Source organism: Eptatretus burgeri, chromosome 4 (genome assembly GCF_056783735.1).
Source record: "Eptatretus burgeri isolate ZD-2024b chromosome 4, Ebu_testis_v1, whole genome shotgun sequence".
NCBI classification, from domain to species: domain Eukaryota; kingdom Metazoa; phylum Chordata; class Myxini; order Myxiniformes; family Myxinidae; genus Eptatretus; species Eptatretus burgeri.
This window is the reverse complement of record NC_140964.1, coordinates 77473416-77499468: the sequence shown is the minus strand read 5'-3', so window position 1 is coordinate 77499468 and position 26053 is coordinate 77473416. Positions and strand designations below refer to the sequence as shown.

Genomic DNA, 26053 nt, shown 5'->3' with positions numbered 1-26053 from the left:
TGTTGGTGGGGGTCTCTTTAAGGGGAGTTGTGTGGTTGATGTTGTGTGTGTTTTTAACCAAGCCCATGCCCCCTCTCCTGAGGGGAAGAAGAAAAAGAAAAGAATAAAAATGCAAAAACTTAAGCATTTTAAAAGTATTTAATTAAAATGCATTTTCTTCCTTGGATCTTGTGTTGATAAATTATTATGGTGTTCACGCAAGCATGATGGGCTGAATGGCCTCCACCTGTGTCTGATTTCCTTGTATTTCTGGACGGCTGGAGGGCGTGTCCTGTAGAATGGGCGTAACTTATGACCACAGACACGAACTAAGCTATATATATATATATATATATATATATATATATATATATATATATATATATATATATATATATATATATATATATATATATATATTTCTGAGATAAATAACGTTGGCATGTAATAGACGATTGTGACGATCCGGTTTGAGCAATATGTTGAACGCCCCTTTGTAAAAACAATGGTCATGGTTTAGTTTACCTCAATTTTAAGTTTTATTAAGAGATGAAGTCGTTTGAAAATGCAATGCGTTAATTGAAAGGGAGTTGAGTGAACAGAGGACAGATATGTTAAGTAGTTTTCGAATTAATTTATTCACAGAGTAGTGGATGACATGTTTGAAAATTACATCACAGTCTCCCATTAATCATTTTATGATGATTTTGCAATATTGACCTTTAATTAAAAAAAGAATACAATTATACTTTTACTTTATGCAACTTTCAGTGAACTACTTTAAAAATACATAAAAGAACTGATGATCATTATGAGGTGTTAACCCTTTTCAGAGGCCTTTGTGATGTTGAGAATGTCCAATGCAGGAACAGAGGCTTAACAGACAAATTTCTCGCGGAATGAAAAACGATATGAATCGAAAGCTCTGCTTCTGCAACATGATGCAGTTACATTCAAATTCACGTGGGGAACATCAGCGAAGCTATGATGTCATGACCTCCCCTGCTCGACTCATCATCACCATCATCATCATCGTTACTGGGCACTCCACAGAGTGTCGGTGCTGCTGAAGTGGTCTCTTGGTAAGGGTGCAGGTGTTGGTTATGCTGGGTGGTTTGCCGTTGCCTTCAAAGCAGTCAGGGCAATAACTAGTAATTTGTTCCATGGTGCCGGCGATAGCTCACCTACTCTTTGCGAAGGACACCACAGCATCTTTAACGTCCACCGACTAATGCTCGCAGCGAAGAACACCATGGCATCTTTAACGTCCACCCACTAATGCTCGCAGATGGGTCCTCCAGCTTAACGTCCATCCAAACGGCGGCACACATATTGATTATAACCCTACATATGAACCATCATGATGAGAATTTTATAGCTGGGTCGACATTCAAATCCAGGCTTGACAGCTCAGAGGCTAGTGTGCACACCTCTAGTCCGGCCGGCACTCCCCACCTGGACCTTCATACTCTCCAAGTAATGTATCAGAACATATTGTTTCACTGAAGGGAACTGGACATGATGGCTTGGACTAAGACCAATGACATTCAAAACAATAGTCAATTATGTCACAAAGACCACGCCATTCAATCGTTATTCAGACATTCAAATGTGATTGAAAAGGGAACGTTGGATCCGAGCAATCGTAAAAGGGATGATCTACTGAATGTAACAGATTTACAGGCAACGAATTGGAAATAAGGTAAACGGATAATAAAATGATGAGATTTGTTGTCTCCCTCAAAATTATTACATTTTTTGTTTTCCTCAAACCTAATGAACAAAAAAAAAATGTAAAGCAGAATGACTTTTGAAAAAAGATATTCCAATTCCGAATACCTTTCACAACGGGGGTTCTCATCATTGTCTTCAACATTACATCTGAAATATTTCCAGAAGCGTCGTTATGATGTCACGCCTAGATGTAAGCCGTGATATATAGGCTCTTGGCTATGCAATAGTGCTATACATAAATAGAACTGATGGAAAGACGTTTCTGGATCAGCATGCCAGCACAGTCAACATTAAACGAAATAGAGTTCATTGTGAACACTGCTGATGGAGACTATCACCTGCTCACTGTCATTGTCACAAGCTAATGATGCAAGTCTAGTACAAGGTGAGAGCTGAAGTTATGGTTTTTTTTTATTGGGAGTGAACATCTCGTAGCCTTGAACATTTGGGCCCATAATCGCACGAATCAAGAAGAGGGGTCGGGGTGATGTGGGGAGGAGAGTGAGTGATGCAATCACATGGAGCCTATAGGCTTGAGGCTGTGGAAACTCAGATGGCTGGGAGACGTGGGCATGGACGTGGCACGTGTGAGTCGTGCCCGCAATCTGTGCTCGTCTTGCCACAGGTGCCAGCGTTTCCTCACAGCCGAGCGTACCTGACGAGGACAGGTACTGGTTCAGGCTAATCACACGTGAGCTAGGGGAGCTGCTTTCTTGGCATTTGGCCAAAATCCAACATGGCCAATTTCACAGGAATTCAATATTAGGAAAAACCTAATATTAGTGATCACTCCATTTATATATTTAATGGCAAATTCTCTCTTTGGACAACGAGAAGCTGGGAGATGCTGCTACAACAGGGTAGAGGGGCACAGCCAGACAAAGTGTAAATGGACAACCAACACTTGTGTGGAAAAGAACGGCAATGCAAGGAAATATTGTACAACAAAGGAGAAGTCCAATTGGCCCATCATGCCAACACTACATCAGCACCACATTCATTACCTCCGCCATTGAAGGTGGACGGAGGTTACATATTTACCCCTGTCTGTTTCTTTGTCTATGAGTAGGATATCTCAAAAAGTTATGGACGGTTTCATACAAAACTTGATGGACAGGTTGGGTGTGTGACAAGAATGAATTAATTCGATTTTGGTGAAGATCCGGATGTTCAATTTTTTTTATCAGATGGAAGACCAAATACTACATGGAAGTCATCAGAAGAAACCCGAATAAGCAAAAAGCAAGTATCGAGTCATCAGGAGGAACCTGGATGGGATTCGGGTTTTAGCTGCTACTCTATAACCCTCAACTCCGTCCAGGTGCAGCCAAGTGAGCCTTACAGAAAACTTCTGCAAGAATTCACTTCTCCTGAGAGATAGATAAGTTATTCTTCACCATTGCGAGACAGGGCCAAAAACTATGTATAGCACGATATCTCCAACGGTTGTGGACAGATTCAGATGAAACTTAGTGGAGAGGTTGGTCGTGTGACAAGGAGAAATTTATTAGATATTGGTGAAGGTCTGGATCCAGAAACAAGAATTTTAAACTTTATTAAGTGATTCTTCACCACTGAGAAATGGGCACCAAAAACTAGATATATGGCATGATATTTCAAAAAGTTGTGAGTGGGTTATGACTAAACGTGGTGGATGAGTTAGGTAGACGACAGGAACAAACCGACTTTATTTTGTTTGAGGTCCAGATGCAGATCCAGTCTATAGGCGCTGTCACACCTTGACGATTTAGCCAGCGTATGCCGACTTATGAAAAATTTGTCTAAAACGCTGGCACAGGTCGAAAACGTTATGAGTAAGTTTTGTATACATTAAGAGCACGCTGAAAAATACTGCCATACGTCGTAGTACGCTGGCTTTCATCGTTGTACTTTGCGGTTGTCCTCAAATTTTAGCATGCTTGAAATTTTACGACGTATGCCAGCGTATGACTCACACGTTCCGCTATGCTGGCCATAAGTTGTAGGCACGTTATGCGATCGTTGACACACGTCGACACACGTTACTTGTAAGTTACTCATAAGTCGAAACACGTCGAGGTAATGATTAGCGTACCCGAAACTTATTTATAACCTATGAGTAACGTGTTGTAGGCAAGTTACACGATCGTTGACACATGTCGAGGCACGTTACTTGTAAGTTACTCATAAGTCGAAACACGTCGAGGTAATGTTTAGCGTACCCAAAACTTATTTCTAACCTATGAGTAACGTGCTTTGAACCTATGTGTAACGTACCTCCAACGCATATTGACGTAAGTAGACGTATTTGATTGACGTCTTCCGGACGACCACAGAACTTACTGAACATGTTTCTAATTTACAGCTACCGTATAATGGCGTATTGGCAGCGTTTAAAAAAAAACAAAAAAAACAATAACTTCCGATATTTCGTTACGTCACGTCCGATTGCCTCTTCAGTTTGCTCATGTCTTATTCTTAGTTCCTCCTCTGTGAATATTTTCTGTTTCAGGATATTGTCACGTCGACGTCGAAACTTAAAAGCAAATGTCCGAATATATTTTAAAATTCGTGATAGACTAAAAAAAAAAAAAAGATAATAATAATAAAAAACAACAACAACAAAAACGACTTCAGATATTTCGTCACGTGCCTTCACGGACGGAACCAAGGAGAAAAAAAAGAAAATGTGCCTTGACGGAGAAAATAAGTTTCGGGTATGCTAAACATTACCTCGACGTGTTTCGATCTATGAGTAACTTACAAGTAACGTGTGTCGACGTGTGTCAACGATCGTATAACGTGCCTACAACTTATTCCACGCAGAACGTGTGAGCCATACGGCGAGTACGTCATAACATTTTCAGCATGCTTGAAATTTCATGACGTACGAGACGTACCACGAAATATGACAGTATACTTCATCGTTTTTCAGCGTGCTCTTAACGTATACACAACTTACCCAGAACGTATTCGACGTGTGCCAGCTCGGTTCGGCAAATTTTTCATAGGTCGGCATATGCTGGCTAAATCGTCAAGGTGTGACTGTGATGTTGACACTTCCAATTCTCAGGCAGTTATGATTTAAATCGGCGTGCGGCAGGTTTTTAACAGGCTACGCCACGAGTTCGTCGGTGATACATGCGGCGCCCTATGCCTAAGTTAAACTATCGTTGGGCATAGGTTGTGAACGCCGACAACAGGCTCAGCATTCATTGGTATAAGTTATCTATAAGACAACGAAACGTTCTGTGCCCGTTACTAATATGTTATGCATACGACCAACACGTTATGAATATGACCAAAACTTTTAAAAACATCAAAATTTCAGCGTACGCCAACGTTTTACATACATTTTTATACGTTGCCATTGCTGGCTAAATCGTCAAGGTGTGACAGCGCCTTAACAGTGGGATACAAAATGTAAACTATTCAGCCTGGCAGAGATACGTGTTCCATCTTGAGTGCTGTTCTAGTTTGAATTGCTTTGATTCCTAGACATCCATTGAGGGATTATTGCACACCCAGCATGAAACCTGCCTGCGTCCTCGTGGCTGGCGCTCAAGCCGCTGATTGGCCAACGGACGCAGCAGGTAACAAGGCAAAATTAGTCCCGAGACACTGCTGGGGATGTCCAAAAAGGCTGACCGATGTGATCGTGGTTCATCGGAAATCGTACTCAATATGGGAGACCGTCCGCCGGCATCAATCGTATTATACAGGGGATATAAGACCAAAAGAAGAAAGAAATATACTCGCACCTACATCATATTTGATGTTTGCTTTGCATCATATTTGCTTCCAAACACGCACGGTGAGCATAACCTTTGTCAACCTTCAATTGCTGAAACCCATTATTTGAACTATCTGCCAAGGCAGACTAATAAGAGCCCTGACTATCAAGGATTCCTCCGCAAACCATTGTCATTCAGGGGATATACCTGTAGTTGGTCCCACAACTGCTTTACTTTGCATCCATTTTACAGTAAGAGATTAAATATTATTACATTCCTTGCATTTTTGGTACATATCTGATTATGATCAAGGCTATTATTAGCACTGAAACTGCTTCGACTACCAACATTTTTATTATTGGCGAGTTCACTTTTTATCCATATTATCTTCTTGACAAAGTTATTCATAAAATAATTTACAGAAGCACAAAAATGAAAATGCATTTCAAAACCGAGTTTGTAACTGGAGAGTTCACAGAACACCTTACCCCACACAGTGTTCAAGTCAATTCCATTGAAAAAAAAACACCTATAAATGGATGAGGTGTGTGTGTGTGTGTGTGTGTGTGTGTGTGTGTGTGTGTGTGTGTGTGTGTGTGTGTTTGAGAGAGGGGGGCATGTTTTTTGTGGAGTTCTACTGGAGCTGTCTGATGTGGAGTGTGACCCACCAGAGTGATCGTCATGATTTCCTGAGTTGATTTGGCAAATTAACTACAAAGAACCAGGAATAATTCCCATGTTTTAAATGCACGCTATGTTAATGTGTATAGAGCAGCTTAATAGGTCCTTCCGTGGCATGGCACTCTAATTACAAGATAAACTAGAACTGCCGCTTTATAAATGCTGGCAGTGATGGCCGGGTACCAAGACATCCGGCTTTGATACAACCCTGCTTTGATACAACACGGTATTGATGTTAAGGCCCTGTCACACCTTGACGGTTTAGCCAGTGTATGCCTGACGTATGCAAAATTTGGCTAAAACGCTGGCACACGTCGAATACGTTATGGGTAAGTTTGTATATGTTAAGAGCATGCTGGCATACGTCTTTGTACGCTGGCATACGTCTTTGTACGCTGGCACATGTCGTAGTACGCCGAGGTGTTAGACAAATTTTCCATCCTTGAAATTTCCCGACGTATGCTAGCGTATGACTCACACGTTCCGCATAATGCTGGCCATAAGTTGTATGCACGTTACGCGATCGTTGACACACGTTACTTGTAAGTTACTCATAAGTCGAAACACGTTGAGGAAATGTTTAGCGTACCCGAAACTTATTTTTAACCTATGAGAAACGTGTTGTAGGCACGTTACGCGATCGTTGACACACGTTATTTGTACGTTACTCATAAGTCGAAACACGTCAATGTAATGGTTAGCGTCAGTGTTCTAGACTCCCTGGTTTTTTCTTTTTTTTCTTCGGTATGACGGTGATGTTGACACTTCGATTTCTAGTGCGGTTATAATATAATCTATCTATAATTCCAGCAATGTGTGTGTGTGTGTGTGTGTGTGTGTGTGTGTGTGTGTGTGTGTGTGTGTGTGTGTGTGTGTGTGTGTGTGTGTGTGTGACCGCTGTTTCTCAAAACCACTGGTCCAATCTAATTGAAACTTTCCAGATATATTGCTGGGGCCCTGTGGATGTGCCTTTTCAAGGTTTGACATTAATCGGACAAGTGCTTCCCAAGTTATGACACTCAAGAAATTTCAATTTTTTTTCGGATGCGGCGTTCTACGTGTCGAATTTTCACCGGGACACCACTTAACTGATGACATCACGAAAATTCGCACTTCTTCCCCATGGGGAATTCTTGCCGTGTGCCAAGTTTCAATTTTTTCCATTCTGCGGTTTTGGAGATACAGAGGTGCAAAGTCTTTTGTTTTTTTCGGTTTTTCAAAGATGGCGCAATAATCACGTGACCTATGATGTCATAATTATCAACTAAATATTCTACGAAAAAAGTTATTAAATTACTACGCTGAAAATTTAGTGTCAATCGGACTAACGGCCGCCGAGAAAATGAATTTTAAAGTGAAAAAAACCCAAAAATTGCCGACGGAATAAAAATAATAACAAGTGGTGCCAGGCACAACAAATCCCACCCATTTAAGGCAGAGTTATTTGGGGGATCAAATTTAAATTTGATACATCCTTAACCTGAATGTTGATTATAAGGAAAAGAATAAGGAATATTTTAGTCTTAGTTTGAAGTCAATTAAACCATTTTTGACGAAGTTATGAGCGAAAAACGGTTTTGACCTTTTCGTGACCTGACCTTGACCTTTGACCTAATTGGACCCAAAAGTTAATGGGGTCGTCCGAGGTTCATTACCCACCTGTGGATTAAATTTGACAGTGTTTGAGCCAGCCATTTTCCCGTAAAGTTGTATTTTCGTAACCATGTTTTAGTTTTAATGGAAAATTTGTAATTTTGACCGATGACCATGACCCCAAAAACTTCGGACCCTGCCGATCTTCACAAACATGCATTTTTCACGATAGGAATGGGTAGGATTATAAGTGACAAATAGAATAAGGTTCACTATAAGCTTAGTTTGAAGTAAATCAGATCATTTTTGACGAAGTTATGAGCGAAAAACGATTTTGATCTTTTCGTGACCTTGACCTTGACCTTTGATCCAATTGGACCCAAAAGTTAATGGGGTCGTCCAAGGTTCATTGCCCACCTGAGGATTAAATTTGATAGTGTTTGCTAAAGCCGTTTTGCCGTAAAGTTGCTAACAGACAGACAAATAGACGAAAAACAAACCGGACGATTACAATACCCCGCTCGCTCCCTCCGGGGGGGGGGGGGGAGGGGGGACAATAAACAGAAGAAAAACAATGAGTTACCCAGCCTTGTCGGCTTGGCACCCTAAATAACAAAATTAATGATAACATTGCAACAAACCATAAATTAATTAATACTAATAATATTAACAACAATAATAATAGTATTATCATTTGGCAATAATAATAATAATTAATAACGAACGTATAATCTCCTCCCTGGCCCAAGCACATCTGGGCTTGGTGAAAGGAAATGAATGCTCCAGCAGTACAGCTGGCAGGTATGCTACAAGGCCGTGAAGACGAATGAAAATTTGGTCCAATGGACCAACGGACCAAGCCCACAAGTGAATTTAAAGGTCGTATAAAAAAAGATTCTGGAGGTTTACCATCGTTGTGTAGTCTTATACACCGCCTTATTTGACTTGTCCGTGTACTGCAAAACTGGAGGTTTTTGGAAGCGGTAAAAAGGTGATTTGTGTTCCACAGTGTTCAAGTATATAATTAAATTTAAATAAATTTAAGGTTTTAAAGGTTGTAGAAAAAAAAAATGAATTCAGCAAGTTTACCACCACTGAAGCAGTGTCTTTTGCACTCAGTCATTCCATCTGAAATCACCAAATTTAAGAAAATGTTCCCAGTTGACCCCCTCAGATTTACTTTAAACTTTCATAAAATAGTTCACAGGTATCAAAATGAAGCTGCGTAAAATTTTAGGTCCATAGATGCGGTCAACTCCGAGATATTGAGGGTTGAAAATGTGGTTGTGGCCCTATTTTTATGGTCGTTGCGAGCATCACAAAATGAACGGTTACTTTTAAACTCCCACAACTTTTCATATATTAATGCTAGAGCCTTGACTTTTTCAGAGATTATTCTTCTATAACTGCTCTATAAGAAACAATCATAAAACTGAGTATACCTCTGTTAAATTTTATGACCTGATCAGTTGAAATCCAGAAAAAAAATGTTGGTTTTGTATGAAGACCCAACTTTGAGACCCCATATATTTTTATTGACCCATCCCTGAAGCTTGAATTTTTTTCAGGTAATAACTGTATGGTAGTAGTATTCAAATACATGTTTACTTTTCTTTATCAGTCATATATATTACAGTCATGACCCCTCAAAAATTGAAAATTTTCATTTTTCCCTGAAATTCAGGTGAGGATTGCAAATATATGACAAGGTATACCACTTCAAATTGTTCACCATTGGAAAGAGAGCATATTCAAGTTTATAAAAGTGTCAAATATCAAAGTGGGATATTTTTAAATATATATATATATATATATATTTTCTATTTTTTTTAAACTGTTGTTAACACAGTCGTGAATACATAAAGTGTGTGCATGATGTGGGCACCATGGTAATCATGAATGATTAGTTCTATGATTCAAATTAATAATACAAAAATATATCACATACTGAAATAATAATGTAATAAAATATTTCACGTTTATGATTTGAATAGGTCCTTGATCTGCTTTTCCAAGTCAGGTGCGAGCTTGTACTGCCTCCCAGTTGATATTAGGGGAGCATCAATAACTTTCATCACATGGACCAAAGGAACCCAACAAATGACTTCCTTTGAATGTAACTATATACATTGCTGACATCAGCAGATCAGCCACTATTCCTGAGTTCTATTTTTAGCCCCAGCGAGATGAGTTAAGCTGTTGCTATTTACAAATGAGAAACAAAGAATTACAAATTCAAATTTCAAAGTATTGTGTTCATGGTATCCTAATAGCAGATGATATGTATGTACATTGTATATACATGTACAACACATATATACTACATGTAAAAGGACTGTTCATTAAATATCACACACAACGTGCACAGCACTGGCAGAACATCATTTATTCAAATATTTTTAAAATATTGATAACAACATTATACCACTTTGATATTTGAAACTTTTGAAAACTTGAATATGTTCTTTCCAATGGTGAACAATTTGAAGTGGTATACCTTGTCATATATATGCAATCCTCACCTGAATTTCAGGGAAAAATGAAAATTTTCAATTTTTGAGGGATCATGACTGTATTATATATGACTGATTAAGAAAAGTAAACATGTATTTGAATACTACTACCATACAGTTATTACATGAAAAAATTTTCAAGCTTCTGGGATGGGTCAATAAAAATATATGGGGTTTCACAGTTGGGTCTTCATACAAAACCAACATTTTTTTTCTGGATTTCAACTGATCAGGTCATAAAAATTAATAGAGGTATACTCCATTTTATGTTTGTTTCTTACAGAGCAGTTATAGAAGAATAATCTCTGAAAATTTCAAGGCTCTAGCGTTAATATTTAAAAAGTTGTGGGAATTTAAAAGTAGCCGTTCATTTTGTGATGCTCGTAACGACCATAAAAATAGGGCCACAACCACATTTTCAACCCTCAATATCTCGGAGTTGACCGCATCTATGGACCTAAAATTTTATGCAGCTTCATTTTTATACCTGGGAACTATTTCATGAAAGTTTAAAGTAAATCTGAGGGGGTCAACTGGGAGGCCTCCGATGATATGAGGTGGAATGACTCACCACTTAATTTAACACGGTACATTAGTTATTTATGCCCGATATTTGTGTCCTTTCTGACATCCTTAAATACAGTAAGTTTCCTGTCTGTAATGATTTTTAATTTTGTTTAACTGCCAGGCAGGCAGACAGATGAAAACAATTACCTTACTCCTCACTGCACATGTGCAATCGGGACAAATTCAGTCATAGTACTTACTGATAAACTACAGGTTTGTTTTCTGATTCCTGTTTAAAATATAACATTAAATTTAAATTAAGCTGTTCCTCGATCATAAACTGACGTTTGTAGACACACGGACAGACAGACAGAAGTGAACCAATTTCCTAACCCTGCTTTTCGCGTGGTAATAACGAACCAAGTTTGCCCTCACATCGTGCTGTGTCATGGTAATCCACAAATGAATGGCTCGGCAAGTGAGATTTGTCTGGAGAATCCAATAATCCTTCACATATGATTGTGGGATTCTGAAGAAGTTTGTGTTACTTTTCTGCTCCTTTTAAAGCATGCAGCTCACCTTGACTGCAAGGCAATGCAAATTATACAACCCACTTGCAAAGAGATCATCAAAAGTAGATATAAGAGCAAAGACAAAGTTCGACTTTGAGTAAAGACAGACATATAAATGGATAAAAAGAATGAAGAAGAAAGGCCAGCAAGAATTTTTTTTTTAAGCTCGTGAATTTCATTAGCGGGGGCTGCATGGATGTATGCACAGTCGCCTCTGAGTTATCCAGCTTAGGTTTGAAACCCAACTTACTATAAACTGTCATCCTGGTGTTTCACATGTGGGGTGAGGTATCAATGTGTGTGCCATCCATTCCATTGGAAGCCAGAAAACCCTGCCGCAGCACTGGTTATTGGTGAACGTTAAAGATGCCACGATGCCTTTTGGGAGAAGTAGGTTAGTATTATTGGAAAGTTGCAAAAAGAAATCAGCGTTTGTGTTTGTTTGTCGTGCTATTCATTTTACAGTTCTGGGATGATTACATCCAGACTTGCTACATCAGAACTGCATGACCCTAATTAATGTACAGGGCTGTTTTTATCTTTGGAGGGGAGAGCGTAAAAAATATGATTCTCGATGCAAGTGTGTATTGTGCACCGCCACCTCCAGGTGGGGGAGGATATTACAAGCCTCCACCATTTAGAGTACTGTCGGACTCCGCTATTCGCAGGTTCGCGGACCCTGCATATTTACGGGTCATAAAGTGTGACCGGTGTCGACATTCACGCTTCACGTATTCTCTGTAAAAAGAAAAAAAAAATCCTTTTTTTTTTTTACTCTTCAGGACTGGTCTCCGAAATATACCTGGCTGGGAAATTAGAAATCAGCCAACATCACAGCATTACATAAAAAAGGTGTAAAAATGGATTCCCTTAACTACAACCCAATTATCTTACCGTACTTCCAATCATCAGCAAGGTCATGAAATCCATCATTGCAATTAACATGAAATCATTCCTTTTTATTCCAACAGCCTCATCTCAGATCATCAAATTGGATTCAGACCTGATCACTCTACATGCTGCTTGTACTCTTCCAACAATGGATGGAGGCCCTCAATATCAGACATGAGATCATGGCTGTCTCTGGACATATCTCGAGTTTTTGACACAGTCTGGCATCCCACCTTGCTCTCCAAACGGACCAACTCCACTCTTGGATTACTGACTTCTTCCACTCTCGTAGACAATGCATGGCTCTCAATGGACCCCTTTCATCTCCTTTCCATGTCAAGGCTGGAGTACCCCAAGGCAGTGTTCTCAGCCCCATATTATTCTTAATCTTCATCAATGATCTCAATGACTCTGGAAAATCCTTTTTATCTCTTTGCTGATGATTCCACTCTGCCGTGACATCTCTCATCCTTCTGACAGACAGGCAGCAGCCTCTTCCCTCTCCTCAGACCTTTACAAAAATCACAAACTGTTGAAACATAATTTTGCTAATGTATCCATATTGTCCACCCTTTGTATTCTCCCTTACCCCTTGTTACCTGCATCCCTCGTTTGTCCATCTCCATGTACTTTCTCCCTCCACTCTGATGTTGTTTCTGCTTTCTCCTGCTGTTCCCTTTATTATGTTGTGTCCTGATTTGTTCTGTGTAATCACTCTTCATTTAAAAAAAACAACAATTTTTAACGAGTTTTTTTTTTTTAAACAATGGCCCAACATTTGCAGACTCCGACATTCGCGGAATTTTTTTTTTAGGAACGTGTCCCTCGCGAATAGCAGGGTCCGACAGTGCAGTTTTCGTGTCCCCACGTTTTCCAGTGCAGTGAGACATTTTGAATTATGAGCATTCGGTATGTTTTTGCTTCATGCACGTAACCTGGTTTATTACTTACGAAATGTAAAGATTTCGTAAGTATATTGATGACTTCCGTTTATGTTTGTTTGTGTTTGTTATGAAATCTAAAGATTTCATAAGTATATTGATGACTTCTGTTTCTGCTTGTTTGTTATCTTGCCAAAACGAAGTTTTTCCAAGATATGTTAGTCAGCTTGTATGTTTTTATTTTATTTTATTTTATTTTTGTTTGTTTGTTTGTCTGTAATCACGTATAAAAAATTCTGCAGAGCACAGTTATCGTTGGAAATTTTTGTAACTTCGCATATCAGAGGCCGATAGAGGTCCCTTTCAGTGCACAAAATTTTGAAGGTCAAGGTCAAAGGTCAAGGTCACTTTGTCGCTAATCAGGGGAGTCGACGAAACCCTTATTTTTTGAGTAATTTTGATCGGATCGTCTTCAAACTTCATGGGAATATAGTTCATGGTCTGGCGCTCAGCTGATTAATTTTTGGTGGCGATTGGCCTTGACCTTCATGGTTAGCGCCTCAGGTCAAACATATTTGACCCCAAGGTCAAATTTTCAAGTTTTTGGAACCATATCGTGTAGTACCTCAAATTGAACACCTCTGAGTGCTTTCTAGAAATGTCAAGCTTGAGACATTATGACGTCATTTGGTGACGTTATGAGGCAAAAGCATTTTTTCATGGTTACTCTGTAGAACGATTCTCATCGGAATTTCTTGCAGGCAGATATTCCTCAAGGAGTCACTTGTTCAGTCACAGAGCAGCTCTGTTCACCTCAGTGTGACCTTAAAGAAGTCACACCTGGTCACCTTTTGGCAAGATACGGGTCACCCTGCGGGTGACATTGGTTTATTTGTTTGTTTGTTTGTAGGCACGATAACTCGAGAACGGAAGAAGCTACCAATGTCAAATTACACCACTTGGTTCAGGAGGGTCATGGCTGGTGCTGATTAGATTTTGGTCAAAATCGGTCAAAGGTCAAGGTCACAGTGAGGTCAAACATCCAAAAAATGATAACTCCAGAACGGAAGAAGCTCCCAATGTCAAATTACACCACGTGATTCAGGAGGGTGGTGGCTCGCGCTGATTAGATTTTGGTCAAAATCGGTCAAAGGTCAAGGTCACAGTGAGGTCAAACATCCAAAACATTCGATTTTTGATGGTTTGGTACAGAATCATCGTTGAAACTTCTGGTTTGCGTCGCTACCTTCTCTCGAGACAGCTTTTATTAGACAAGGTCAGAGGTCAAGTTGACGATTTCGTAAGTACCAGTCTGACTGCTTGTTTGTTTGTTACTTACGAAATCTAAAGATTTCGTAAGTATATTGATGCCTTCCGTTTCTGTTTGTTTGTTTGTAGGCACGATAACTCGAGAACGGAAGAAGCTACCAATGTCAAATTACACCACGTGATTCAGGAGGGTGATGGCTAGTGCTGATTAGATTTTGGTCAAAATCGGTCAAAGGTCAAGGTCACGGTGAGGTCAAATATTCGATTTTTGATGGTTTGGCACAGATAACTCAAGAACGGAAGAAGCTACCAATGTCAAATTACACCAGGTGATTCAGGAGGCTGATGGCGAGTGCTGATTAGATCTTGGTCAAAATCGGTCAAAGGTCAAGGTCACAGTGAGGTCAAACATCCAAAAAATGATAACTCGAAGGGAAGAAGCTTCCAATGTCAAATTACACCACGTGATTCAGGAGGGTGGTGGCTCGCGCTGATTAGATTTTGGTCAAAATCGGTCAAAGGTCAAGGTCACAGTGAGGTCAAACATCCAAAACATTCGATTTTTGATGGTTTGGTACAGAATCATCGAAGAAACTTCTCGTTTGCGTCGCTACCTTCTCTCGAGACAGCTTTTATTAGACAAGGTCAGAGGTCAAGTTGACGATTTCGTAAGTACCAGTCTATGACTGCTTGTTTATTTATTTTCGAGAGTGGTTGAGGCAGTTGTCGGTTACCTATACACCGCTCAAATAAAGATATGTATCAGAAGAATGTGTTGAATGCATAGAACAAGATTGCCCGTGGGACGGGTGCTCTGCTCTTGACATATACAGTAATTGGCAAAGATTGTATATTTGTAGCAAAATTAAAATGCGTTCGAATGTTATTTCGATAACTGAATGAAAACAAAAAAATTATTATGGTCCTGAACTAATCAGTCACACTGCCATAAATGGACACGCATTGATTTAATGAGAGGAGAACGACAGAAAGCTACGTATGATGGCGGCCTTGTGAGCTGCAAGCAATGAATTTAGCAAGCAGAGCAAGATGGCAGAACAATGACAGGATTGAGGGAATGGATGAGAGAACAAATTGATAAATATGAAATCCCAAACACACAAATGGTTTTATGGTTCGAGCAGGGAGAGAAAAATAAAAAGGAGAGTTGTTGATTTGAAAAGAAAAGTTTGAATCAAAACATTGAAAACAGCTTCAAACACAATATGTTATTGATACAATTGACAAAGCAAATAATATCATGTGTATAGTACTATATATGCAAAACATTTGACATTCAAACACTTTTCGAAGAATTGGGCTCACAGACAGTACTTTCAAAGACCTACAGAATATGCAACGAGAATAAAATATTTTTTTGTACACACAGTCGAGGCTCGTGGAAGAGCTAGTACTTGTAAATTGAATGGATCAGGACGCAATAGGACAAAAGGAACAAAAGAGAGAGAGAGAGAGAGAGAGAGAGAGAGAGAGAGAGAGAGAGAGAGAGAGAGAGAGACACCAATAGCAGAGCCCAAGACAGAGGGACATGGACAAACAATGGGTGTGGGGAGGAATTGGGGGAAGGAAAGGATGCATGGGGTGGCCAAGATGGATACAGAAAGAAAACTGGAAATTTGGAAGGAGGAAGGATTGGGGTGGGGTTGGGGATGGAGGGGGTTAATGGGGTAGAAAAGATCATGGTTTTGGATTTGGGACAATCTGAGATGGTGGTGAACAGCTATCGTGAAGACCTGAATTGAAGAACGAGATTGTTGAGGATGTGAAAGTTGGTTCCACGGTCATGAAAAAGAGCAACAAATGAGTGAAGGTGAGCAGTGATCCTGGATTTAGGTAGTTTCATTAGAACGGGGTTTACGGTGGACCATGTGTGCCCTGCAGAAACCTGAGGGGGACAAAACATGGAAAGAGCAGAGAGTGCAAGACCAGAAAGGAGGCAGTAGAAGACAAAGAGACCACCGACCTGTCTGTCATGATGAAGTGATATGCCCGTCGACCAAGCTTCATCATGGGAGATTCCAATAATCTTAAAGGCCTTGGTTTCCATGGCGTCAAGCTGACAAGAAGTGAAGCAGGGGAGCCAGCCCAGAGGGGAGAGCAGTACTTCATCAAGCTACATAGTACGACATAACACTGTGGTAACCAAACTCCTATTGAATCATCTGGGGTGTTTTCCATTAACAATGACATTGTAACATAGAGCACTCGCTAAGAGGCTTAAACACTCAAGTCAGCACTCCCATGGAATGGTTGATAAATAATGGCTGGCTTGGCAAGCGATAGCAAGCTGATTAGTAAAGAAACACACCCGTTCGCCACCTAACATGAAACACCAACTAACCTATTTCGTAGGTATAAAAACGAGTTAATATTGTCATGTGGCATCAAATAACTGAAAAGAACGTTTACCTTGAAAACATCGATGTATCAGCACTTCAGACACATCTTTTTCCAGCTCGTGAAGGTTTATCTATTTTTACACTTATTCACTTTGCGTGAACTTCCTGCATTAAATGACAGAAGAATAGGAATCCCCCAGGGAGTAAGTGCAAGGGAAGGATAGGAATCCCCCCTGGGGGGGGGAATGTGAGGACAGGATAGGAATACCCCAGGGAGGGGGTGTTAGGGTAGGATAGGAATCCCTTGGGTAGGGAGTGTTAGGGTAGGAGAGGAATGCCCAGGGAGGGAAGGAGGGTTAGGATAGGAATTCCCCCCTGTTTTAGTTGTATTTCTGCATATTTTAGGTGTCTAAATGATTTCTGGTTATTTGCCATCTAAAATTCTCCAGTTTAGGTGTTTAAACTATTTCCACCTATTCGAGGTATATTTTGTATAACATATTTTAGTTATATTTCTGCATATTTTAACTGTCTAAATTGTTTCTGGTTATTTGAGATGGCAGGGCGACTGAGAGCACAGGAGAAAGATATATTAGTTACGTTCGATAACTAATATCTACGTTCGATAATTAGAAAGTTAAAGATATATTAGTTATATTAGTTACGAGAAGATATATTAGATATGTTCAGTTACCAGAAAGATAGCTCGCAGTTGCCAAGCCAAACGTTCCTTATCAATGATTTTGAATGGAGTGCTTCTTTGAGTGCTTAAGCCATTTGATGAGCGCTCGATAAGAAACTTAGTAACTGAACACAAGCTCACAGAATTACGTACTTTTTTTTAACGAAATGATGTTTTTTGCTATTGGGAATGTCAATTTCATCTATCTATAATTCCAGCAATCTCTGTGTGTGTGTCTGTGTGACCGCTGTTTCTCGACAACCTCTGGTCCGATCTAATTGAAACTTGCCAGGTATATTGCTGGGGACCTGAGGATGTGCCTTTTCAAGGTTTGATAGTAATCGGACAAGTGCTTCCCAAGTTATGGCCATTTATTTACCAAACCAATGGGAAGACACGTTGTTGCGTGGGCGTGGCGGATGGGGGAAGGGAAGCTCAGCCGTGTTCCCCATTACAGGTTACAACATACGGGCTTCCGGAGAGTGATGACTTCGTGTATTCTAATAATTTCTCGATTTCTTATACGCATTTATAGATAAACACAATGGCCCACGTTATGATCGTTTTCATATTAGACGGTGTATAAATTTCGGGAACATCAGAGTGCTGGTATGCTCCGAACCAGGAAGTAAATTTTTTCTCTCTCTTCTCTTCTCTTTTTGTTTTTCCTTGCCACGACATTGCGAAAAGGTAAAATACGTTGGCGCTAATTGAATAATTGGGTATTAAAAATAAATTGAGAATCATCGTAACTGTGAATAATATCGAACTTCCGGGTCACGCACGTGCGGGCACGTGAGAGCGAAGAAACGGCCTGTGTGGTTTATTTATTTATTATTATTATTATTTTTTTTTTACAGGCACATACTAGTTTAAATAAATGTATTATATAATAAAATATGGCTCCACTGAATTGAGGCACCGAAAATGCAGAAATGACCTCAAGAAAATAATTTAGACACCAAAAAAAAATGCAGGATTGCTGTGTGCTTCCACGAGGAGGGAGTGCTCAGCTAGGGTAAAAATCCCACAAGAATCCAGTGTTCGGGTAGGGTAAGGATCAAAGCCAGGGCAACCAAAAAGTAATCGGCTTGTTCTCGTCACCAAACCAACTTATCCCCCAAGTTTCATCCGAATGTCAACTTTTTGAGATATCTTGCTTTATATCGTTTTAGCCCTATCTCTCAATGGTGAAGAATCCACTATAAATGGATGAGGTGTGTGTGTGTGTGTGTGTGTGTGTGTGTGTGTGTGTGTGTGTGTGTGTGTGTGTGTGATGTTTTTTGTGTGTGATGTTTTTTGTGGAGTTATACTGAAGCGTTCTGATGTGGAGTGTGATATACCGAAATGATCGTCATGATCTGAGATGATTAGGTTAATTAACTATAAAGAACCCAAAATAATTCCCATGTTTTAAGCAAATGTCTATAAATCAGCTGGCGTCAACAAACAATAATTGTCTTTCCAGGGCATGGCATTCTAATTACAAAGCAAATAACAAAAATAATGATAACATTATAAAAAGCATACATTAATTAATACAACTAATAATAACAGCAATGACGAGAAGGGCAATCGGTAGAGCGCATACCTCCGCCATGTAATGCCTGATTCACGCGAACCTATCAAGCCCAACACATTTTTGGAAATATCATGCTTATACAGTACTATATCGTTTTTGGCCCGATCTCTCAATAGTGAAGAATCACTTAAAAAATTCTATAGCCGGACCCGGATTTGGATCTTCATCAAAATCTAATCAGTTCGTCCTTGTCACACACCCAACCTGTCCACCAAGTTTCGTGTGAATCCATCCATAACCTTTTGAGATATTGTGCTATGTATAATTTTTGGCCCAATCTCTCAATGGCGAAGAATCACTTAAAAAATTCTCAGATCTGGATCTGGATTGAGATATTCACTAAAATTAAGCGTTGCTATCCTTGGCCGGTGAATAACATACACAAAAATTTCAGAACGATTGCTTGAAAACTATGGCCAAAAATCATGTCACAAACAGACAGGCGACAGACAGACAGAATTTTTTTTCTTCCAAATAACAAACAGACAGACAGGGGTGAAATAATAACCTTCACATTTAATGACGGAGGTAATAATAGGAGTACAAGTTTGCAATCATAATAATAACGAATGTATAATCTCCGCCCTGGCCCTAGCATATTTGGGCTTGGTGAAAGGAAATTAATGCTCAAGGAGTACAGCAGGCAGGGAGTCCAGGGGGAGGGGGATGAGGGGTAAGGGGGGATGAAGGAAGGGGGGATGAAGGGGAGGGGATGAGGGGATGGGGTGGAGGGAGAGGGGCATGGTGTGGTGGGGGAGGGATGGGAGAGGGGAGGGAAGAAGTGGGGTGGGGTGGGAGGAAGCAGGGGGAGTGGAATGAGTGGTGTGGGAATCTGGAGGGTAGGGTGGGAGGAGGGAAGAGGTGGGATGGGTGGGAGGAGGGACCTGGCATTGCCCTGCAACTCCAGGTACCTTTGTTCGTTGAAGAAATTTTTTAAAGTTTGCATTTATTGGACTATTGTGAGCATCTCATTCATAGAACTTCTTGAACATTTGTGGTAGGATAGTGTCAATAAATATATTGCAGGAATGGAAATGTCATGATGGAAAATGTCTTTATAAAGACTAGAGTCTGCATTGGCAGAACAATAAGAACAGTTAATTCTCTCAACCAAATGTAGTGAGGTTTGCAAACCACCGTAGAAAATAAGGGGAAGCAACGTTTTCGAGAGTGAGAGACAGACAGAGACAGAGAGGTCTTTTTTGCTTGAAGGACCCTCAGTCTTGCTTTGAAGAGGATCTCATGCATGAAAGGGCACTTCCTCTTATTTCCCAAGGTTGTGAGCTAACCCATTCTATTATTTGGTTGAGACTATTTATTGCACTTAATAAATTATTCTCTGTTCAGATTTTTAACATTATGAAATCATATTAAACCCATTGTTTTACTCTTGCTGGGGTGAGTATTATTCTGTGATGTAGAAGGTGTACTGGAGACTCATTGAGACACACACACACACACACACACACACACACACACACACACACACACACACACACACACACACACACACACACACACACACGTGTGCAGGATTGGGGATTTCTGATACCCAAAACACACAAGAACACACAGCTTGACATGAATAACACAGCACACACACAAAACATGTTGTTTTCCACTCACCTCGCCATTCAAGAAGCAGTAAAACACCGACACAAAAAATCCCTGAAAGATAGATCGATGTGAGATGATAATCACTTCTGCAAGCATTGCCTTGCAGCCTCTGTAATGGAAAGATAAGAGAAATAGCTCTGGTTATAAGAGCGATGAGATCTCAACACTGACCTGCAGAGACTGTAGGATCGAGTTGAAGTAAACGAAAACGACTTGTGAAGTCAGATCTTCTCCTGGGTTTATGAAAAACAGCAAATGATTGATGCCCAGCAGTGGAAGAAGAACCATCGTGGCCTTCACAGCCTTCCTACAGTGGACAAGTGTGACCGTTTCAGTTATCCACCTTAAGACGATTTACCATCAGGCCAGAAACTTGATTCGGAAAATGTACACTCAGCTTACATCATGTTCCCTCCCTTACTCTTCATGTACTCCAACTCCGACCTTGCTCTCCATTCTTCCCAATCTCCCTTACCCTCTCTTTTCTCCCCTTCCTTCCTCCCTTCCCTTCCTTTACTTGATCCCTTCCTCCGACACTTTTACAAAGGAGGTGGTGTCAGGAACAGATCCTGTTGTAAGGAGAATTTATGCCTACAATGGAGCATATTGCTGTTCCATGTCTCATATGCACACAAAAGCTAAATGAACAGAAAATAGATTAATGATTGTTTGCAGGAAAACAATGTGCATTTAAAATGCATGGGAACAATACCAATGACATTTTATGTCTCTTGCAAGATGAGATTGGAGAAAACGAAAATAGATGAGGAAGCAAAAGATGTTGAGGGAAAACAAGAATGAGAGAATGGCTTTAGTGAAAGAAAATATTCTGTCTTTTATATGAGTGAATCAAGCCAGCCTCATACCTGTACTGAATCGTCTCTGAAGTCGTTGAAGCTCGCAGCTTTGTCATAAGTATCCTCACAATGTTGAAGAAAAATGTGAAGTTTATCTGCAATAAAACACAAGGTTCTATTTACAAGAAATGAAATAATTTATGCACAAATTGCCGAGAAAATTCGAGCAATATTTTTTCACTTACTGGCAAATACAACCCGACGCTCAGCTCACATGGATATTAAGGGGGGGACGGGGGGGGGAGAGAAAGAGAGAGAGAGGAGGGAGGGGAAGGATAAAGGAGGGAGGGGAGGAAGAGAGGAAGGAGGGGAGGGAGAGAGGAAGGAGGGGAGGAAGAGAGGAAGGAGGGGAGGGAGAGAGGAAAGAGGGGAGGGAGAGAGGAGAGTGCAGAGGGGGAGAGGAGGAGAGGGGAGGATTTTGGCAGATGTGACGTCCAGTTTAATGTCCATCCAAGAGACAGCACACACATTGATGAATCACTCTGCCTGTGAAACACCGGGATGACAGTTTATAGCTGGGTCAGGATTCAAACCCAGGCTAGAGCGAACGTGCGTACCTCTTGGCTATTTTATCATGATGTTAACGAAAAGTTTCATTTTTAGGGGACCAAGAGGTACCCTTTTGAAATTGATGTTTATTATTTTTATTTATTTATCTATGTCGAAGTTAAGGATCGCATAATGAATGAAGATCTACGAAAAGGGGAAACATGGTCTAAAATAAAATTGCACATTTTCAGTGAGCCAGTCATCGAATGATGCAACGCAAGGGTAATGCAGGCAAGTGGCATCTGAACATTGTTCAAGTTGATCGATATACAGGATTCAGTGATGGCGCAAATTTTGTAGAGCGCTCACCAAGTGGCTTAAACATTCCAACAAAACGGTTGATAAGGAACAGCTGGCTTGGCAAGAAATTAGCAATCGCCGAGCCGTCATATTAAACACACACCTCCTGGAGATGCCTGAAATATCAAACTATGTCAAAATTAGACAAATGAACACCTTTTTTTCGCAATCGAAGCAGCTGCTAAGTTCCATTCTGGAGCTTAAATTATGTAATTCAGCTTAATTTAAAAGATTCTTGAAGTTATTGCATGTGCGGAAATGAATAAAGCTACAAGCGCTGGCGTCTGGGCGTTTATAAGCATTGTAATGTATCGAGTGATTTGTAGGTATGATGATCAGGCATTCGATGATATGTGTGAGGAAAGTGAAAAAAAAACTTTATCCTTAATAAATCGTTGCGACCTGTTCCAAGTCAAAGCATGATGAAGCAGGCCCAAAAAATGGCAAATTAAGACCCCAGCGAGGCTACCGAGGATGCACCTCCGGGGAGAGTGAGGTGACCGAGAATGCACCTGATAAAGGAAATAATTAAGCAAGGCCATTAATTATCTTCAAAAGGGGTGGTTCATTTAACCCAAACACCCAATTTTCAATCATGCAATCCCTTCGAGTTCCCTTAGTATGCATGCAAGGTTTCAGGCTGTTAAGTTTCATTGTTTTAAACTTATGGAGGAGACACACCCAATGACTGACTGACTGGCTGGCTGGCTGGCTGGTGCACACTGACATTTATTAGCTCCCATTGGACTTGGTCCGAAACAGGGACATGGATTTGGTCTCCATTTTCATGTGCGTGCATCTGCAACCATATCTTGGACATGTATGGACTGATTTTATTCTGAGTTGGCACAAAGACAACGCATGATAGTATACATAAGCACATCATTTTGCTTCACAATGCGATCAAAGATGGCCGACTGGTGGCCATTTTAGTTGTAAAAAAAACCCGATGTTGAACATGTCCTCAACCATTTCTTGGACATGCATTTACTGATGCCATTCAAACTTGGCGCACAGATAGGGAACAATGGCTTACATACACGTCATTTATTTTCGTGATCAGCTCCAAGAAAGCAGACTGGTGGCCATTTTGTTAATGAAATGTGTCCCCAACCATTTCTCAGACATGCATGGTCCGATTTTGTTCAAACTTGGCAAAAGCACAGTACAATATGGTATACACGTGCAAACTGGTGGACAATAAATATCCCACAGTGCATTTCACGAAGAGTAGGTGAGTTATCACTGGCACCCTGGACAAGTTAATAGCCTCGTGCACCCTGATCAAGTTAATAATCCCTACCCAAATCACTTCCAGCTGAACGTCAGACCTGGCTAACCGTTTCGTGAAAGATTTAAGCCAAAAACGTTCTCTGGTCGACCCCACAAGGTGAAAAATAATTGAGACCATTGAGGAAGTAGTAGAGTGAATGATTATCATCAGCAGGAGTCACTTTGTACAATATCACATTTACGTGTCAACCATTTTGAGCTCAATGATAGACAGATTCCATTATTTTGTGGTGAAATTTCAATTTTACAAAGTGGAAACCATTTTTATTTCGTTGTTTAATTTCTGAGCAAGTCGCAGGGCTGATTTATATCCAACTTGGCATGTCACTGCAAATTGCACTCGATTCATTTGACGTCCATGTCGAAAAATGTCAGTGCTCATCTCATCATCCCGAAGGATTAATATAAAGTGTTGCCAAAGCATAGGAAATATTACTTGTGAACCTCTCACACAGTGGCAATTGATATGACCAGAAAGGGTACACTGTGTCAACCAGGTCACGCTTTCTTCTTGTAAACAGCAAAGTGTGCCGTGATGCACAGCAAGTGAAAGACATGAAGGAATGATTATATGGGTCTCAGTGCCAGTGGGAATCCTGGCTGTGAGAATAGTTTGAGGAAGTGCATCAGATGCACTACAGCAGATGAAACAGTTTGGGGTAATAGTGGAATGACTCAGATGTGACCACCATCTGCAGTACCACTGTGGGGGCAGCTGTATCCACCTGTAATTGCAGGTGTGCCGATAGATTGCTCCGAAATCAACTTATTACTGGAGTACTGTTTGTCCCTTCTGCTCAGTCATGATTTAATGCATTTACAACTCGAAGTATCCACACATTACCAATGCTCATGAAATACAAGTATTCTCATTTGATACATGCATTTACATCCACTCCACAAATTCCCTTCCACAATGAATTATTCGAAGATCAGTCTCTCACACTGTTGGCTCATCAGCCATGACTTATTTTGGAGAGATTACATTTCCAAAATACAAAGCCAGTTGCAGACTGGACGTTCTGCCACACCATGTCCTTCCTCTGTACTTATGAATCTTTATGACCTGCAAAGCATTTATGTATACATCTCGTGATGGAGTTACTCTCCCTTGTAAACCTGTGCTCCAGCATTTTATCTTTCATGAGCATGGATCGGCTCGCCACGCTCGCCTCTCCACACATTGTTGCAGAGATTGACGTCACAGATTTGCTGTGTTGTAATGATTTACAGAAATCATAATAGAAACATTTCTTTTGTACAAACTTATTTGTAATATTGGTGATATTATATTTATTTGAAATTTATTTTGAACTAGCAAATATAACCTGTCGCTTCGATGACGGGGACAATAAGTGGGTGTGTGTGGGTGCGGGGGGGGGGTAAGAAAGAGGGAGGGAGGGAGAGAGAGAGGAGGCAGGTGTAGGTTTAGTGGGAGGTAGAGGAGACAGAGAGGATGAAGAAGGAGGAGCGAGGAAGGGGGGAGGGGAGTGCGAGAAAAGGGGGGGGGCGAGGTGAGGAGAGTGACATCACAAAACGTTACTGTTCGCTGTGGGAGGGAGAGGTGCATGAGAGAAAGAGAAAGACAAAGAGAAAGTGAAGGGCAGGCAAGCAGAGACAGCGAAAGAGGTGTGGGAGGAGAGTGCTGCATTTTATTAGGAGGGAGGAGCGAGGATGGGACAGCGATAGAAGGATGGGGTGGGGGGAGAGGTGGAAAAAAAGACAGGTGAGGGGTGGAGGTGGGGTTAGCAAAGAAAATGATATGTGACGCTTAATTACCGAACACAAAAAGAAAAAAAACGCGTCAGAACAGCTCTACACACAACGACACAACAGAGTTTGTAAAGTAATCCACTGGCACATCTGCAAAAACTTTGATATTCCAGTTCCAGAACATTTGTGGGAAAATGAACGAAAAGCAATCACTGAAAACATTGAAGTACCGCTCACGTACGACCTTATCGGGCGTGAACATCGAAAACAGTGTTGTGACCAGATATCAAACTTAGGGACAAAAAAAGAGAGAAGGAGGCATTGCTAATTGAGGTGTGAATACCAGTGATGTTGGACCAACGAGGCAGAAATCAAGAAAATGACCAAATACCAAGACCTCAAGCAAGAAGTGAAAAGATCCTGGAAGCTGAAGAATGTCAAATTTGGACCAGTGATGACGAAGAACCTCATGGGAATGATTGCAAAGAACCTCACAGAGATATCAAAAACCATCCCTGGGAATATTACTACAAACGAACTACAGTTGGAAGCCGTCCTGTGCTCAGTAATGATCCTGAAGAGAGCCCTCGGCACAAAATCTTGAAAACAGAAAACTTCACAGCAAGATCCGTGAATCGTGACACTGTACTGAAACGAAGGTGGATACTTCGAGCCCACCCTTGGAGGACTCCATTCCACATTCTGTAACCCACATATATAGATACCAATCAACGACACACACACACACACACACACCCTTTTATTAG

At 40.6% G+C, this 26053-nt stretch overlaps 1 protein-coding gene across 15 annotated transcripts in view; it reads right to left on the bottom strand.

Moving 5' to 3' along the window:
- LOC147028422 (corticotropin-releasing hormone receptor 2-like) overlaps nucleotides 1-26053 on the bottom strand; it is a 262752-nt gene that overhangs the window by 19441 nt on the left and 217258 nt on the right. For 13 of the 15 annotated variants that reach the window (XM_085878793.1, XM_085878794.1, XM_085878797.1 and 10 more), the window contains 4 exons: nucleotides 21441-21526; nucleotides 20746-20881; nucleotides 20584-20625; nucleotides 599-2368 (listed from right to left, as the gene is read on the bottom strand). In XM_085878793.1, coding sequence (XP_085734919.1) covers nucleotides 2228-2368; nucleotides 20584-20625; nucleotides 20746-20881; nucleotides 21441-21526 — 405 coding nt within the window. In that variant the 3' untranslated portion in view covers nucleotides 599-2227. Of the gene's footprint in view, nucleotides 1-598; nucleotides 2369-20583; nucleotides 20626-20745; nucleotides 20882-21440; nucleotides 21527-26053 lie in introns of those variants that run through there. The other 2 variants (XM_085878795.1, XM_085878796.1) reach the window with 1 other exon arrangement.